We start from the raw sequence: 19,501 nt of genomic DNA on the forward strand, positions 1-19,501 counted from the left end.
CATGCAAACTCCACACAGAAATGCCAACTGACCGGGGCAGGGCTCAAACCAGCGACCTTCTTGCTGTAAGGCGATTGTGCTACCCACTGCGCCTCCATGCGGCCCCACTATAAAATCACTGTGAAAAAAAAACTTAAATAATAGTACCTGCATATTATTTCCCCATTGGCTCTTTCCTTCCAACAGAGCATCCAGAACTGCCTTACTAGGCTCCTGTGCTGTTGGATCATTACCACTGACTACATAGTAGGACGATCGGATCCGTTTAAAGAACTCTGCATCCACATTCTTTGCATTGCAGTGGTTTGGTATGTAAACTAGGTCCATATACATTGTAGGACAGTTGGGTACTGATGTTCCACTGCTGGACTTGGTGCTTCCTTAATAGAAATAAAAACAAGAATAAAGAAGAAGGTAAAAAATTAAAGATCATAGTCACTTAACTATATATTTTGTAAAGTTTTATAGTACACGTGCTTTGAGTGTGAAACTTGTGTTACCTGAAGTGCTGTTTTTCACTCCCCTTGATGCAGAGGTATTAGTAGCATTTTTGGCATCTTTATCTTCTGTAGACTTTTTTGGCGAGGACACTTTCGACTCTTTGATGGCACTTGTTTTTGACAAGCTCTTTGTTGCAGATGGCTTGGTTTTGCTGCTGATGTTCTTTTTTGGTTTCCCAGATGCCTCCTCAGCCTTCAGGACTTCAGGGTCTACCATGCAGGCATCAGGATGTGGAGGAGTAGGAGCAGGGTCTCTGGGTGTGACTGGAGGTGGGTCTGCATGACGATAAGTGATCGTCCTATCTGTTGGTAGTGTTTCTGAGTCATCCTCAGAGTCAATATTTGCATCTGCAGTTATTGATGGGCACTCCTCTGTGCCAGGAGGAACATCAGAGTCTGTTTGAGAGGGCGCTGATTCACTTACAGAGGTGGGGGGAGTTTCCTCACACTGTTTGCTCTGCTGTTTCTCTTCAGGTGGTGGTGGTCCTTCTCCTGACTTAGCAAGAGGCTTTTCCTCCCCCAAAGCAGGGTCCTCATTCATGAAGTACTCAAGAGGACTGGGGTTTATAAAGGATGGAGAAAGCTCTGTTTTTGGATGTCTGTATTCACAGGAGGTCACCAAACACAAGTCCACTTCGGCTCGTGAATAAGAATGGCATGCCTTTGAGGTATCTGGTCCAATGGACCCACCATCACAGATTTTAGTAGATTCTACATTTTGACAACTGTATGAATATGATGAAGAGCTGATGGAAAATTTATCTTGACTGTCTGTCTGAGTGGAAGAAGGGGAAAGTTGGGCTGGAGATGACATTTTAGGGCTGGTGGGGGATTTTGAACCTGTAAAGGTAGTAGTTTCTGAGCCAAGTTTAAGATCTTCTGTCTTTTGAGAAAAACACGATTCAGTAGGAGATGAGGGTGAGCTAGCCTTTGGAGGATTCTTCTCTAGATTTTTTGTGTCCTCTGATTTATCCATACCGGTCTCTTCATAAAATGAATTGCTACTAAGTTTATCTTTGTTTACTTCTTCATGTGACATACTTGGTCTACCTAAAACAAGAGATGAGTCAAGAGACACATGAGACTGTTTGCTAGGTGACTGTTTTGGAGTAACAGATTCTGATAAATTGTCTATATCTGGAGAAACTTCTCTTGGCTCTGCAATTTGGCAGGGTGTTGTAACAGATGGGGTAGACTGAGATGCATCTGATGGAGAGGCAGAAGCAGCCTGGGTACTATCAGATTCTTTAAAAAGCATTGCCTTATCTCCAGTTTCCTCTGGTCTGTGTCGTTCTCCCATGGAACCAGCTCCATCCAAGGGACTGTCATCAACTTCTGTGGGACCATTCTCAGTGGCTGTAGACTGCATTCCTCCAACTGATGGATGATCTGGTGATTGTTTGCTGAAATCCAATGCAAATGAGTGTTCTGGGGATTCTTGTTCACACCCAGCTAGCAACTTCTCAGGGGATTTTGTTTCCTGTTGTGGCATTCTCAATTTGGCTGTCTTTGGTGAAACATCAGGGGAGATTGACATAGGACGGGGACTGTCTTCCTTAGATGGAGAGACTTCCGCTTCCTGCATTGTGGTTGGAGTCTGAACAACTGAGACAGAGAAAGAATCATCCACTTCTGTGGAATGAGGGGAGCCCACTTCAGCATGAAGTGATGGGGAGACATCATCAGTTGTCGGTTCCGGTAAAGAACTTGTTGCAAGTGATGCTGTTGATGCAGAGGCAATGTGAGAAAATGTGTCATCTGCAACAACTTCATCAACTGGAGTGCCAGACTTATCAGATGTTGTCCCTTCAGATATGGACATTTTACTGTCCTCTTTAAATGTTGTTAAATGTTTTGTATCAGACAGACTTTCTATTTTAGAAGGTGGCAGTGATGTGGCAGATATTACTGATGAACTGTCATCAGTTGCTAACTTTTTATCGTTATTGTCAGTCTGACTTGGTGATTTGTGGTCGAACTCAAAATTGGTTGATAAGTGTGCTTCATAAATTGGTGATTGTTCCTTTCCTGCTTGTGAAACAGGCACTGCTTCATCAATTGGACTAGCCTCTCTGGGAGAGTATTCCTTGTCACTTGTGATGTCTACAATAACAGGACCCTGGGTCTCAGATGTTTTGTCAGATGGTAGAGTGCCAGCTTTCTCCTCAACTGGCGACTGGTAGTAAGGTGTGTGTCCTGAGGACTGAGGAGACAAAGGGCCCTCTAAGGTTTTCTCATCTGGACTGTACGATTCCATTCCTCTTGATATACCTGCTAGTGTAGTTCCCAGTTCAATAGGCGAAGATACACCTGCATGCACAAGGTGAATGTTTACATTTTGGTCACCAGAAGGTGACCTGACAAAAGGCAAAGTTGTAGTAGTAGTGAGCCTGCTTGAGTCAAAAGAGAATGTGTCTTTAACTGAAAAATCCTTGACAGATTTATCTTCCTCCAATGAAGATGGTGGTGAAATGGTGGAAGCTGACACATGATAATCATGGCCCTCAGTGGCATCACTCTTGGAGTGATCTAATTCAGGAACATCTTGGAGAGGTGAAAGTTTCTTTCGTTCATGTTCTGTAGTTATACCGTACCTGACAAAATCTTGGGAAGGAGAATCGCTTTCATCATTAGTTGTCTCATCACTCATTACATCTCTTGGAGTTGACATTTCATCCATAGGCGTTGGGACACTTGAGATCTCAATCGTAGACTGAGTGTGTCCAGATGTTGTGTATTCTTCTGGAGGCTCATCTCGGTTTTCATCATCAGAGGCAGCCTCACTTTCTGAACCTGCAGGTAGGGTTTCATCATGAATTGAATCAGCAGGAGACACAGGTGCAGTGAGCTTTGGTGGTGTGGTTACATCAAAACATTGCAACTTTGTTTCTTTGTCTAGATCTGGTTCTTCTGTACCATAATTTGATTCTTCCTTGGTTTCAAGCTCTCCCTGTTCATCTTTTAATGTAGATATTGCTCTCTCCTGCTCATCCACTTCCTCTGTCTCTCCCTTTTCTTCATAGTCCCCTAACTCAGATGACTCTTCCAATCCTGTTCCTTCATCTTCAAACTTTTCACTGGTACCGTTGCTTTTCTGATTGGGTTCTAGTTCCCCTGGAGTACCTCCACATTCCTCCTCAGCTTCAGTGGTTGCTATTCCTTCATCAAGGGACTCTGCTGCTTCTGGGGACTCTTTGCAATGAGTTATTTCTTCATGTCTAATCTCTTCTTCTTGATTAGAATCGTCTATTTTGGTCTGAGAAAGGACCTCATCATCTTCAGCCATCTCCTCTGCTTTCAAAGCCTCAAAATCTTTAGTGAGGTCCTCTGGAGAAGACATAAGTGATCTCTCTGCCTCAAGTACATCTGTTGCGCTGGCTTCCACAGTGGGTTCTTCAACAGTGGCTCCTGAGATAGAAGGTGCTGCCACTGATTCTCCTGCATCTTTTTTAGTTGGCTTGGACTTGGCCTTGTCTTTGGATCTGGCAGGGCTACCAGGGCTCTTCCCACGTGCTGCAACCTTTGGTTTAGGTGCAGGTTTTTTCACATCAGGTGTGCTAGGGGCATTCTTTTTCAAGCTACCAGTTTTTCTTAAATCTTTCATTGACTCTTTTGAATCTTTCATTGATTCTTTCTTTTCATCCTTTCTGCTTTCCTTTAATACAGAGTCTTTCCTGATGTCTCGTTTTTTAATTTCTTTTTTCACTTCTTCTTTCTTTACCTTCTCTTCTTTTTTGACCTTATCTTCTTTATTGGGTATGTTTTTTTCAGTTTTAACAGTCTCAGTCTTTTCCACTGATTTCTTGGATTCCTTCTTTATTGTTTTTGGTTTAATGTCAACTTTCTTTTTCTCTGGAGTGTCAGTTTTGTGTGTTTGCTCAACCTTGCTTTTAATGTCCTTGTCCCCTGCTTTCACCTTTTTCACAAGTGTTTTTTCCTTTTTCTCTATTTTTTGTGTTGGCTCTTGTTTTTCTGCTGGTTCAGTTTTACTTACGGTTTTTAGTTTTTCAGCGGTTTCTTCCCTGGATTCCTTGTGGAGATTTTTGCTCGGAGATGGTTTTGATGTCGATTTGAGACTCTCTTTACTGTCTGTCTTATGTTTCATCTTTGCTTGTTTCAGTGTCGGGGCTAGGTTTAAATTAAGCTCATTTTGTGTGATCACAGGATATTTGAGGAAGTCTAAGTGTTTAAGTTTTTCTAGGCCTTCTAGAATATGATTCTGAGTAGAATTGCCTGGAAAAAGGACGCGGACAATCTTTTCTGATGGGTTAGCAGGATGCCACACAATCAGCGATGAGATGGAAGACAAATATGAGACGGGGAGTTCTGATTCTTTTCCATTTGGTAACAAGATGGTCGCTTTGTCTTTATCACTACCAGACCATTCTTTCAGGAAAAACTGCAACTCCTTACTGTTCTTAGCTGGGTTAAGAACATACATTTCAAGCTTTCCGACCCCCATTTTCTGGAATAGTATAATTGGTTCTACTGTATTACCTATACTCCTATGCAGAGGTTCAGGTTTTAGAGACAGCTTGTTTAAGTACTGCAGTGTGAAGGCTGCCTCCTCAGCATTTCTCCTAATTCTGTAGTTGGGTTCAAGATTTTCCAGGTTCTGAGGCATGTTGGCAAACATAACACCAATATCAGGTGAGATCATATTCTTTGTCCAGTCACTGTTAGCTGTAGACCCCTGGGACTGCTCCTCCTCCAGTTCAGCTATTTTGCGCTGCAGCATGCTATTGATACCAGGAAGGTTATCATCTCCAATGTGTGTAAGGAGAACAGAATCTACTCTGTCCAAATGCCGTACCAGCTTCCAAAAGCAAGACTTTCTATCAGATCCACCATTAATAAGCATGTTGAAACCATTAACTGCAAACAATGCAGAATCACCCCGTCCTCCAGGGAATATATAGCAGCATGGTTTTGATAATTTTAGGAACCCCCCTGAGGTCGGGGCCTCCAGCATGTCAAATGGAGATGAGATTTCTACAGATTCTGACAGGTATTCTGTAAATTCAGAAAGACCTTCCATTTCTGGAAGGATGGTTGGGGAGTTTAGCTTCATGTAGATGAAGTCCTGTAAGTTGTGTTTGTCCAGATTAGAATTTTTCCAGTCACCATGCTCAGGACAAAAAAGGGTTAAACTGGCTTTGTTGGCTGGATGTATGGTGCTAAGAAGCTCTCCGATCTGTAAGTCAAATTAGAAATATGTTACTTAATTTAAAATATTTGACCCTGGTCCACAAAACTAGTCAGCAGTGTAATTTTTAAAATTGGGGTTTAACTTTATACATCACTTCTAGACAAAAATTGTCAATTTTATAGACAAAAATTTAGCCATGCAACATAAAATTGGTTTTGTGGTCCAGGGTCACATTATCAGGTTTCACTGTAATGTGCATGCTTTCAACAAAAATAACAGTCACTTGCCTCTTGATCTGTAAAAATGTCAATGAAACTGGAGAGAGAAAAGGAGCCTGATTGGAGAATCAGCTCGCCTGTATTTTCAAAGCACTGTCCTGCCAGGACAAGCAGCTTATGATGGGCTGTGTCTGAGACCATTAGCCGTACCTAGGTGTAAACACAGAGTTTATATACTATTTATGTACTACAAGAAACATTTGCAGGTTGTTTTTAAGTACATCATGTAAATGCAATATCTGCAAAAAATTAATGATGTTACCAAAGTCAAACGAGAGGTTTCATTGTAAAAGATGAAATCATACCCTTAAAAACCTGGCCAACAGAAGTATGCCTCTTTCTATGAGCTCAGCTAAACTTTTTGCAGTTATGTGTGACTTTAAAAAAATTATTCGTTTACAAATGTACTTCGGGTTTTCTTTTTCGCTTTTTCCTCTCTTTCTTGTTCACTGTCCATGCCAGCATTTCCAATTTGTTGTCATTGACTGTTCTGGGCAGCCAGCCAGGGTCAGACCTGCAGTGCTCTACCATATTATTAATGCAGAGTCTAACTGCAGTCATAGTGTACAAGCAAGGCTTTATGGTGTTTGACCGTGTTGTGCATTTAGATGTTTGCCTGCAACTGTGACACACCCAGTACTCACATACTATTTCATTTTCTAGCAAAATATATGAGTTTATATTTGAAGTGTCAAAAACACACAATTGTTTTGAGTCAACAGCATTTATGTTGATATTGTTGCTTATTGTATAACCACAGCGGATTGGACAAGCAGGGCCGCCGCTGGCTGCTACAGACCCTATGAAAGCATTTTCAGAGGACGAAAGTAGGGGAGGGGGGCTAGGGTGCGGTTCTGGTGGGCCCCTAATAGTATCTCTGGGGGCCCCAAAATGGCGTAGGCCCGTAAAATCGTCCCAACTTCCCCCCCCCTAGTGACATCCCTCTCGACAAGCTTACATCTAAACACCTAAAACTATTTAAAAATACATTTAAGTAGCAGACACAGATGTATTTAAAACAAGGAGGAGAAAGTGTGTTTACCTCAGTGCTAACAGCTTCATCTGAAGGGTTAATGAGCACCACTGTCTCCAACACATTACTTTTGTGGTGCAGAATCTTTTGCCCTGGAAATAAAAAGACATGTTACAAAAAGACATGTGTTGTGTATATATATGTGTGTTGCATATATATATGCCTCCTAGGACTGTCTTGATTGTCTCTTATCTTAATATCAGCCCAGTTAGAATTAATACGATTGAAAGGTTTATATGAAGACAATATATTAACGTCATTTGATAATCTTGTAGCAAATTTCACATACCTCTGTAATACTTTTTTTAAACATACACAGTTGAAGTCAGAATTATTAGCCCACCTGTTTATTTTTCCCCCTTTTTTTGTTTAACGAAGAGAAGATTGTTTCAACACATTTCTACACATAACAGTTTTAATAACTCTTTTTCTTTTCTAATAAAAACTCTATTTCTAATAACTGATTTCTGTAATCTTTGCCATGATGACAGTAAATAATATTTCTCTAGATATTTTTCAAAACACTAGTAAAAGCTTAACTAGGTTAATTAGGTTAACTAGGCAGGTTAGGGTAATTAGGCAAGTTATTGTATAATGATGGTTTGTTCTGCAGAAAAATATAGCTTAAAGGGGCTAATAATATTGACCTTAAAGAGCCCATATTATACATGAAATAGGGTCATATTTAGGTTGTAAGGGTCTCCAACAACAGTCTAATATGCATGCAAGGTCATAAAACACTTTTATGGTCTTATAATCTGCATTTATTTTTACCTAATTATCCCAGCGACTCCCATATGAATCGTTCAGCGATTCATTTGTTCCCAAACCCCTCCTCAGCGCGAAGCTAATCTGCGCTGATTGGACCGATGACAGCCTGCTGCGATTGGTCGACAGTGACAGGCTTCAGCACGAGACAGAGTGAAATGCCCAGCTGGTAATCAACTATATAAAAGTAGTCACAGTGCACACACGCTTCATAGTGTAAGGCTTTTTTTCACACACACACACAACCCTCCTCAGAAGAACTGGGGGAAGCGACGCGAGTCTCTCTCTCTCTCTCTCTCTCTCTCTCTCTCTCTCTCTCACACACACACACACACACACACACAACGCTCCTCAGAAAAACTAGGGAAAGCGACGCGAGTCTCTCTCTCTCTCTCTCTCTCTCTCTCTCTCTCTCTCTCACACACACACACACACACACACAACGCTCCTCAGAAGAACTAGGGAAAGCGACGCGAGTCTCCTAGCCTCTCCCTCTCCCTCTCTCACACACACACACACACAACGCTCCTCAGAAGAACTAGGGAAAGCGACGCGAGTCTCTCTCTCTCTCTCTCTCTCTCTCTCTCTCTCTCTCTCTCTCTCTCTCTCTCTCTCTCACACACACACACACACACAACGCTCCTCAGAAAAACTAGGGAAAGCGACGCGAGTCTCCTGTCTCCTAGCTTACGATCGCCATAGCAACGACAAACGGCAGTGGAACGCGAGCTCACAAAAGCCTTTAACGTTAAATCCGTAAACAAAGCGGCACGCGTCGCGTTTTTAACGTGGCTTACATGTGATAAGAGAATATAAAGAGTAACCGCGTGTACTGTACCAGGTGAACAAGTAACAAAACACAATAAATACATAATTTGCAAGCTAGAGTAAACGAGGCAACAATTTTAATCGCACTTACTTACACTAGTGAATAAACCTCAACCACTGACTCTTCACAGTTTCATCTTTGGGTAGAGACTGTCAATATTATCCATCTGAGCACAGCGTGACTTCATTGGACCGGCGGCGTCTGTGTGTGTGTGTCTAGTGTTTTTCTGTGTTAGTGGGCGGGGCCCGCAGGTTTCAAATCTCCCTGGTTTGCGCGCGTAACTACTGGCGAGGCTTGTGTTTCGTGGCTGCGTCATCGCGAAACACCTAATGACTCGTTATCAAGACGACTCGTTTGAAGCACTATGAGTCGACTCTTTTATAGATGAATCAATAGTTTTAAACACTGTACACTTACAGATTTAAGCCTTAGCTGGATATTTCACTTCACTTAGAGCTGTGGTACACACTACATGGAAGGGCATTTTCAAAAACCCATAATATGGGCTCTTTAAATGGTTTTTAAAATTTTTAAAAACTGCTTTTATTCCAGCCGAAATAAAACAAATAAGACTTTCTCCAGAAGAAAAAATATTATCAGACATACTGTGAAAATTTCCTTGCTCTGTTAAACAGCATTTGGGAAATATTAAAAAAGGGGGGCTAATAATTCTGACTTCAACTGTACATTTACAACTCAAAAGCTATATCTTCACACATTTAAAGAATTATACACAACACCCCCCAGTGTCAAAATTGGAAACTCATACAGTGAAAAAATATTCCATTAAAGGGTGGATCAATATCAAAAATCATAACAAATCTGAAAACTCTGGTTTTATTTATTGTAAACCTTGTAAAACCTAATTAAGAAATGTTATACAGAGAAATAATGTAATTTAAAAATACCAGTTTGCAACATCAAGCAGCATGATGGGCTGTTTTGCATGGCTAAAAATCAATGGAAGTGAATGAGACCGGAAGACTCAAGACAATAAGGTTAAAATCTCTGCGCTCGCTTCTACATGAAGAATAAGGTCAAGAAATGTCAAGACCCACACTCCAGTAAACACATAAAATGCTTTTGTGTAAGGAACCACAAAGACACACCAGGAATTGCAGTTTGGTGTTTAATTCACCCTTTCATCTTTTCCAGACTATTCATTTTGCTCCTTTTGTCATGCACATATTGTACAACCAATTGAGATTTAAGTACAATTTTCATTTTATAATGGTCTGGGCTTGATTTTTTATATGTGACATCTGTCTTATGTAATTGCCCAGTGTGTACTCATGCACATACTCCCTCAGTCACCTCATTTCTCTGTACACATTCTATTGACATAGATATCCAATTAACCTCTGCCCTCTTCCAGCAACCTGTCATCCTTTCTTTTTCAACCTCCTCATGGTTGGAACACAAAAAAGCTTTTATTATACATGCTTTCCCTTTTATTCAATCACTAAGCTCTGTCCATACACATATGACAATAGCTGTTTCTCAATATGCGTTCTTCAGCAATCTTGCATCCTCGTGTTCTCATGTAACTTTATCATCAACTGCAAAGTTCAGTTCCAAAACTCAAGACCGCAAGAACGGAGGACGTGTGAAAGTTCCCGGATGTGTTCTTTATATCGAGGACGCAACGATGCAGACTTGAGCGCATATCTCACTCAAGAAGTCCCAGAAGTCATTGCGGCCGAATAAAGGAGGTGGGAAGCGCAGCATTTTATATAGATTTATTATTAAAGTTCGGAGATGAAACTAATTTATCTCAGGAGTTTCCCTAAATGAGAAGGTGAAAGTAAACATTACCATGAAACTCTTTATAAAGGTATAAACACTTTAAGGGTGTTTATTTGCTGAAATTTGTTTTAAAATCTGTTCTATTTTTATTGTGCAACATATATTTGTAAGGTTTTTATGCATAGCATATATCGTGAAAAGGGGAAAAACAATAAATTGTGGTATGAATGCTGTAATGTTAAAATCATTTTCCATTAAAAACGCATGAAGGTCATGTGACCATCAGAAAGAATACAGCATCTCATTTCTCACAGGACACGTTCTCTGTTCTCGCAGTCTCCCGAGTTCGTTCTTCCGAGGTACAGTAACTTGGCAAAACCCTCCACAAGAACGCAAGTCCATTCTCAGTGTTCTCGGATTGAGAAACAGCCAATGGGACTGTACTGACACTATAATATGCATCTGATTCTTCAATATCTCATTTTTCATATAACATCCATATGGCTCATGATAAACTCAAGCAAAAAAAAATCTCTGTCTGGGTAAATCAATCCTATTATAAATTCATCAAGCTGTCCAAAAGCGGAGAGGTTGTAAAATAGCAGGAAACAGTCAGCTCCGTCACTGTCAGTACTAGAGCGTTTGCTATTACTGCAGCCCCTTCTGTAACATCAGCATCATCACTCAAGCAGTAATTGTTCATAGTCTCATAATCCCCCCACTGGGGTTGTTTGTAAAGGTTTAGTGACAAGTGCTGCAAATTGCTTGAAAAATAAATTTCAAATTTCAAGGCTTTCATCTAAAACACAAGATGGCGCACATAATATTTTCCATTTGAATTTAGCTGTGCACAGACTGTCACACCACAGACAAAAGTATAAAAGCTGTAGCTGTATGTCCTCCATACTATGATCTGGTTAAATTATATGCTTTGATTCTCCAGATATTTAGCAGAATCACTAAAAGTGCATGGTCACATATTTGTGCATAAAACCTTAAAAACAAACCTCAAACCACACCAAAATCACAGTGCTGGTTTTGGCTCTGTATTATGGTAATTACTAACAGCAGAAACATGCTCTTGCTGTTTAGAATAATCCATCCTCACTGGCATTGACAAGAAAAGTATGTGGTATGTGCATCTGGAAACTTTGCATGAGATGCTTTGCTGTGTCGGAAAATCTACATGCACATTGTAGTGAATGCATCCCAATGTAAGCCTCATGATATGCCTATAAATATATATAGTACTGTTAGCTAATTTGATGTATTTGTGGATTGTGTGGGTCTGTTCTCCAGAGGAAGAAGTGTGTTTGTGCAAGCGTGTGCATATTTCGAGGTGTCTCTCTCATGCAGTGTTGGTAATTACAGTGTGTTTCCCACCTGCTGAGTCATCATCACCGCTCTGAATCTATTCACTTCCATCCCTTTATTTCACCATATTCTCTGTGTACCATGTTTGAGCTTACTTCTGTTATTTCCCCAGGTTTTCTTTTCTATGCTGCACCTCGTTAATTTGGGAACAAATAAGTTGGTGATGGTGGCAATTTAGACAAATTTGTAGAACAATCAGGGCTGTGTTTCCCAAAAGCATCTAAAGCCTATTGTGCGATTGGTAATAATATTATGATCTGTTTTAGAAAAGCATCATAGCTAAGTAGCACCTGAAAATCATTGTAAATCTATGAGTGCTCTGGAGAAATTAGTTTAATTAGAAGCACGCATCATAAGAAGTCAAAATTATGAGGTCACCTGCAGGACAATCATCAGATTACAACTATAATTTTATTCAAGTGTAAATGTGATTATAATTAAAGACAGTCCCGTAGCCAGCCTATTGAAAGGGGTGGTTCTTTTTTCTCAAAAAGTGAATCTTTTTGCAGTTATTCTCCCAAATTTTTATTTAATGATGAGGTTCAAATACTGCATTTTATTGACATTTTAAGCATTAATATTTGCTGCATTAGCTTGTCAGATGGTGATTTCCTACAATTTTGTCAAAGTGCTTACCATTCTGATTTACCACAAAGTGTTTATTTAGTGTTTATTTGTTTATTTATTTATAAATGTGCATTTAAACTGTAATATATTCCAGTTTTATAAATAATGTTATGAGATTAGACTTTTAAATTAAACATTTTGAATACTTTTTTTAAATACAAATTTATCATCATACATCATTAACAAAAACAATTAAGAATATGTTAAAACCTATTAAATACCAACTAAAAACATATTAAAACTGTAGCCTGTAGGTAAATAACAAACTGGCCAGCTCATTTCCTGAATCAGAATTTGTAAATCTGAATAATTAAAAATTTCATTTGTCCTAAAGCCTTTTTCTATCAGTTATTTTGAAAATTTATGATAGCAAACTGTCAAAAATGGGACAAATGAGTTCATATAGAGGCCAAATTCTAGAATTTGTCAGTGGCTACGGGCCTGAAAGATTTTGATTGTCCTCAATTGTACATTTTATTACTTATTTTAAATTAATTATAAATGAAATAATTAAAATGGGTGGAAAACAAACCAGCAAATAGAGAAATACACATCTAAATGAAATGAATGAAATAATTATCAAATATGGTTGGAAGACAAATAGGGAAATATGGATAAACTTACAAAAGATGCCAGAGACTTGCAGACAACCTTTTGTTCTTTAGCCTTAAGGGTTTTTTCAGTCATTTTGTCAGTACCTCAATCTGCTAATCCAGATGAGATGATTATTGGGTTAAATATTCAGGATATGACTAAGCTCATATCTCAGCACTTTGGAAATGGACAACGACAGTGGCACTCAATGTACATGTATGAGCCACTGATTAGTGTTTCTAACTAGATTTACTGTAAAGGGGAGATTTTATACCTGTTTTATAAGATGTAATTTAACTTTTAAAGGTGCTCGTACATATTTTGGACTCTTCTAAAGCATAAAAATACCATATGTTTGTAGATATTTAAGAAACATGCTAATTCAAGATACTAAACAAAACATGCTAAAATCAGATCTTTTCCTTTGAAAATGTGCATTCAATGTAAGAATATCTGTCTTTGTTTTGTTCTGTGCCACCCGCCCACTGCCAGTTTACACAATTATATTTTAGAGTCCTATACTGCACCTTTAAGTATCCCAAGAATACATTTGGGAAGATTCAGCTCCAAAAACCCCACAAAGTGAAACACTTCTAATGCACACAATGGTTATTTCGATGCACACAACAACACAGAAGTTAACACAATCTTTACAAAGTATTAATGCAAATGATTAGGAAAAACTCATTCATTCATTTTCCTTTGGCTTAGTCCCTTTATTCATCAGGGGTCACCACAGCAAAATGAACCGCCAACTTATCCAGCATATGTTTTAGACAGCGGATGCCCTTCCAGCTGCAACCTAGTACTGGGAAACATCCATAAACACTCATACACTACAGCCAATTCAGTTTATTTGATTCACCTATATCACATGTCTTTCGACTGTGGGGAAAACCGTGTCGCCCCTAGGAGAAAAACTGTCGTGTTTATATTGAAAAATATTGAAATTCTGGATATTGTTCATGTGCAATAGAGGCTTTTGAGGTGTTTTGAGTGAGCTCTCTTCCAGGGAATTTTGTGCTTTGTAATTTTGTATATTTGATTCAACTTTAAGCATTAACTGAAGCTGAAAGTGTGAAGAGCATAATAGAACCTTTTTAGTGCATCTGGCCTCTGGAAAACATCATTTATATGTATGTATACAGCATGTCTTGAGACTCTAGATCCCATGGGCCACTCGCTCTTTGATCATTAGCAAAGAGAGCTGGAGTTCCTTTGGGAAAAGCCAGGGGCACGCATTTTGTCTAACAGTTGGGGAGGGGGACGACAAACAATTTCTAAGCAATTTTTAAAGGAGGCACCAATAATACAGTTTAAATGGTAATTGAGGCTCAAACAGGAGGCAAATGCTCTAACCAGGACACTAAAGACTGCAGCCTCTATTATCTGTTGTCAGATCAGGGGATTGATGCTTACCCACACACTACTTACTAGCTCCAGCACTATATGTAAACTGGGGCTGCGCAATATATCCAAACGATCAAAGTATCTTAAATGTACATATTGCCATATATACTATACATATTGCAATGGTTTGGAATACGTGAGTGATATAAAAGTGCGTTTGTGTGCCTGCCACTAGCACACCATCTGAAAGACTTTTCAGCACATCAGGTAGTCAGATGCTGAGTGTTTTGTTTTTTTTGGGTGGAAAAGTCTGTATTGATTTTAGTATGGATGCTGAAATATGACTAAGCAATCAGGCCATCTTAAGAAAGCAATAAGGCAGAAGTAACTCTAATCTGTTTCTAGTGTTTTTTGTTTTGTTTTCCCGATTGTTCTTGATGTTTTCAGACTGATATAACTGTACCATTGGTAAAAGTGGTGGTGATATATATATATATATATTTTGTTTTGTTTTGTCATTCATAGTTAAAACGTCTGATCTGTTTTATGTTAAACATGGCTGTTCACTTTCATATGTTGTAGTGATGTTTATTTCCTCCTGAAATATGAAACATATACTGCTTCTAATATTTGTAAAATATTGCATGGCATCATTTAGCATGGCATTGCATATTGCATTTTCCCCAGTGTTGCACAGCCCTAATCTACACACAGAGAAAATCCATACTAGGCAACTTTTATGACAATACTTTTTAATACATTACTTTTATGACATATTAGGCAACTTTTACAAGCTGTTATGTGTGCGCCAGGACAAAGCTTGTGTCCATTTTAGACATTACTATCCATAAATCAGGTAACATTATTATTGCTAACATTTAGCAGACTCATCGAAAAATACATTGACATCATACAGAAAATAAAATCTATTGCACAGACTGCATATATAATAGCTTCCTTTCTCCACTTCGTCTTAAATGTAAAAGTGAAATTGGCACTCTGACCAATGCACTGTTTATAGCCATGCTGCATAGTAAAGCCTTATTGGTCTAATTAACTTTGTGAAATACAAAGAGATGTTCACTGTGGATCTAGATAAGAGATACCCAAACTAGGAGCCCCTAGCCAAAGTTGCCTTTGAGTTGGCCCTCCATCTCATTTGAGAAGAGAAGGAGAATGATGGGGAATTTGGGGGGGAATGCCTTTAACAGAGATTGTCATTTCTAATTTAACATAACTTTTGTTTGTTTAACTGTTGAGCTACAAAAAAAGCAAACTGAAATTAAATGTTTCAATTAAATGTTGTAAATGAATAAGAAAAAGTACAGTCACTTCATGGATAGCGGACATTGCACAAGACATCAGCAAGCCAATCAAGGCAAAGTGTATTTTTTAGTGTTATAAATGGGATTGTTCATGTTTTTATTGTAAGACATTCATTCATTATAAAATGTACAAAAATGTATAATAATAATACAATTAAAATATTTTAAATGTCATAAATTATAGTATTAATTAAATCATATGAATTATATAAAGAATTATGATAGTAAATTAAGAAATTACATTGACAACTTTACAGTTTTGTATATTTACGTCCAGCCCACCACCTTCAATCATGTTCAGTTTTTAGCCCTTAATAAGAAAAGGTTTGGGCACCCCTGATCTAGATTGTAATACTTTGTCACTGTTACTAGGATAACCTGAAAGCAAGATATGTTCTGCTGTGAACAGAAGGCTCTTTAATGTCATGATTTTTCTGCATTTACTTGTGTAGTTTATTGTCAAACAGATCTATAGAACTATACAAATTATGGGAATCATTTGTAAATTATTTGTACCCTAGGATATATTGTTCTGACTGAATTACTTGAATGAAAACCTCTGTTCTTCTGCAAGTTTATCAAAAATTATATTCTATTTGACTTCTGAGCTGCATTTTTAAGCTACTTATTAATGGATGTTCTTTTGTGATTTCCAATGTGTGAAAAATCAATACAAAAAAGAGAAATAATATTTTAATGTGAATGATAGAGCCTTGAATTTAATGCATCTCATCTAGTTTAAATTGACATCAGCATACACCGTTAAACACATCGTGACTTCGTTTAATTTCTACAGTCCACTCACTGTGGTGCTTTCTGCTCTTGTTTAGCTGCAGATATTCTTCACAGCATAGTCATCTCTGGATTCACAATGAATGAATCTCTTCTAAGCTGATTTCTTCCCTCATCGTTTCTCTAAATCTGGGCAGGTCAATTAAAATGGCTGAGCTAGCAGAAAACTGTCGTAAATGCTATTCCAGCACACACCCAGACTCAAACAAGCATCATTAAGAGGGCTGGCCTCTCACCGGGGGGAAGCCCATTTGTGCGGGGGAAAAACAGCTGCTGTCAGGAACTCCAAAGAGATGAAGAGAGAAAAATGTGACGAGAATCAGTGATGCGAACTAAAGTTCAGATAAATTACGCCACGGTCAATAGCAGTGTTCCTCTGCCCTTGGAAAATATAACTGCTGCCATCCACTATTATCCTCATGGTTGAGTAAAATGGAGCTTTTATGGTGAATCTCTTACCTTGCCTTTGCACTGAAATGTTTTCTTTGAATTTTTTGATGTTTATTGAGTAACTATAAATCTATAAATTAATTGATAAACTGTCTAATAACAGTCAGAATTAGGCCCCATTTACTCACTTTATTGTAATGTTTAATATGTAGACAATAGATTTTTCAGTATAGCCATAGTTCATTGAGTCATTTTTATGAAGTTAATTAAGATACAATAATAGGACGACATGGTGGCACAGTGGTTAGCACTGTTGCTTGACAGCAAGAAGGTTGCTAGTTCAGGCCCCAGCTGGGTCAGTTGGCGTTTCTGTGTTTGCATGTTCTCCCCATGTTTGCGTGGGTTTCCCCCACAGTCCAAAGACATGCACTATAGGTGAATTGAATAAATTAAATTGGACGTAGTGTATGTGTGAATGGATGTTTCTCAGTATTGGGTTGCAGCTGGAAAGGCATCTGCTGGGTAAAACATATGCTGGATAAGTTGGCAGTTCATTCCACTGTTGGTAAAGGGACTAAGTCGAAGGAAAGTGAATGAATGAATAATATACAATAATATACGAATCTGACCAGTCTTAAAAGGTTGTTTCTTATGCTCTAATAGAATTAAACATAGTATAGAGAGTTCATGTGTGCAGTCTTTAGTGTGTCTCTCAGGATTCTATTTTTCCTATACAAAATCGCTGCATTTAAGATCTGATTTCTTTAAAAGATGGTTTAGATGTGATATAAAGGCTTAGATGTGATATAAAGTAGGTATCACATCAAACAAGAAGCACTGCATTAAATTATATTTTTCCGCACCACGTCTTTAAAAAATGAAAATTACTTTTACCCCAGTATTTTCAATGGAATGTCTGTGCTAGCCTGCTGCTAATGATGGTGTCTGTGTTTAAACGGTCTTTCGTCTCTTTTTACGCTTGAACAACTAAATGAATGCTTAAGTCTATCAATCAATGCTGTAAAACGAAGCTTATGAAATTGAAAATAGTCACATTAGGCTTTCACAGGAGGTTTATCAGGTTGCTTTAGTTATATTGTTTTAGTCGTTTGGGATGCAGTGACACACAGTAAAATATTTTGATGAACAGATCCACAACTTGACGCTCACGAACCACGCTTTGGCACACCTCTTCCCACTGGGTCAGGGCCAGCCAATTGAACCGTGCATGGGCCTGATTCAGAGCACTCACACTTGTCAAACAAACCGGTAAATGTGCCTGGGCATGGTTCGGATAGCATACTGTGAGTGCACCCAGGGGCGGATTTAGTGGTTTGGGGGTCCTAAGCAGTTCCAGCTATGGGTCTCAACAGTCTTAAAATGAAACCATTTTTAGTTTTATAATTTTTAAAGTTTATTTATTTTGCTGTTTTTTTTTTATATACATCACTGAATCTCGTTTTACATGTTTTATCTTCATGAAATCTCTACATTTTAAATCTCTACATTTTAAACAAAATGAATTCACAATCAAAAAGAATGAATAAATCGAAAATAATAAATTGTTTTTAAAACTGAATCTTTACCTGACGACAGCAGGTCTGCTCCATGATTGGGGCTGTAAGACAAATTTGTGTAGATGCTATAATTACATTAAAGTTTAATTTGTTAGACCCTCACCATACAAAATATTATAGAAAATTATGTTATGTGTATAATTTATACTTCTAGGTATTTATTGGGGGTCCCCAAATTTCCTGGGGCCCTAAGCGGCTGCTTACTTTGCTTATTGGTTAATTTCGCCCCTGAGTGCACCCTTATTTGACATACTGTATAACATAACTGCGACCAGGAAGTTGAACAGACAACTTTACTTTGTCCTGAATAAGGCAAAACAAGACTGTATAAAAGGAGACTGAATGTCTAAAGTAAAGTAGTTTTTAGTTTTTAACATCAGTATTTTCTTTAACAGTGCTTTACAAATATGTCACAGAGATCTACTTGTGGCTTATCTGGAAATATAAACAATAAAATCCCCATAAAATTGGATGTTCACCTAAAAGCTGGGCTACATCTGTTTTAGTTTGGATGTGGCTTCAGATGTCAGCTGCAGTATTGTTGAACTTACACAGCTCAGTGATGCCACACTCACCCAACCCCATCCTCACCCCTCCTGTCCCGATCTAAACTCACACTCTCTGTGATATTAATACAGACTGAACACCCTTTGGGCAGGCAACTTCAACTAATGACACTCAGCACAGCACACAAACAAAGCCAACTTCCTCACGAACACAATGACATGAACGTGAACTTGACTTTCTCATGCTTTGTCGCTCTGCAACACGGTCCTGTCCTTTTCAGTTCCAAAACAGGATTGTGAAAAGGGCAGAGCAGACCTCTTTCGAACGCATTCAAATAGTTAGAAATATCAACATCACAGTTCCTCTTAAAAAACATTTATTATCATAATTTCAACAGCAAAAGCAGGACACTAACACAAAAATGACAAAAATTTAGAGCATATTTATCACATTCTCGCTTGAGGTCAAAGCAAAGAATATAAGAGTTCAAGTTTAAGATCTTACAAGAATAATATTCTGATTATTAATACTCTAATAATATACTATAATATATTCTATATTCAATTCAATTCATCTTTATTTCTATAGCGTTTTTACAATGTGGATTGTCAAAGCAGCTTCACATAGAAGATTCTAGTAAATTGAAACAGTGTCAGTTCAGG

General features: G+C 38.4%; 1 protein-coding gene across 1 annotated transcript in view; it reads right to left on the reverse strand.

Moving 5' to 3' along the window:
* Window positions 1–19,501, reverse strand: part of map1b (microtubule-associated protein 1B) — a 32,687-nt gene that overhangs the window by 4,641 nt on the left and 8,545 nt on the right. The window contains exons 3-6 of the mRNA XM_056458081.1: window positions 6,970–7,052; window positions 5,937–6,077; window positions 501–5,694; window positions 148–380 (exon numbers count right to left, since the gene is read on the reverse strand). Coding sequence (XP_056314056.1) covers window positions 148–380; window positions 501–5,694; window positions 5,937–6,077; window positions 6,970–7,052 — 5,651 coding nt within the window. The remainder of the gene's footprint in view (window positions 1–147; window positions 381–500; window positions 5,695–5,936; window positions 6,078–6,969; window positions 7,053–19,501) is intronic.

Source organism: Danio aesculapii, chromosome 5 (genome assembly GCF_903798145.1).
Source record: "Danio aesculapii chromosome 5, fDanAes4.1, whole genome shotgun sequence".
In the NCBI taxonomy this organism is placed as follows: Eukaryota; Metazoa; Chordata; class Actinopteri; order Cypriniformes; family Danionidae; genus Danio; species Danio aesculapii.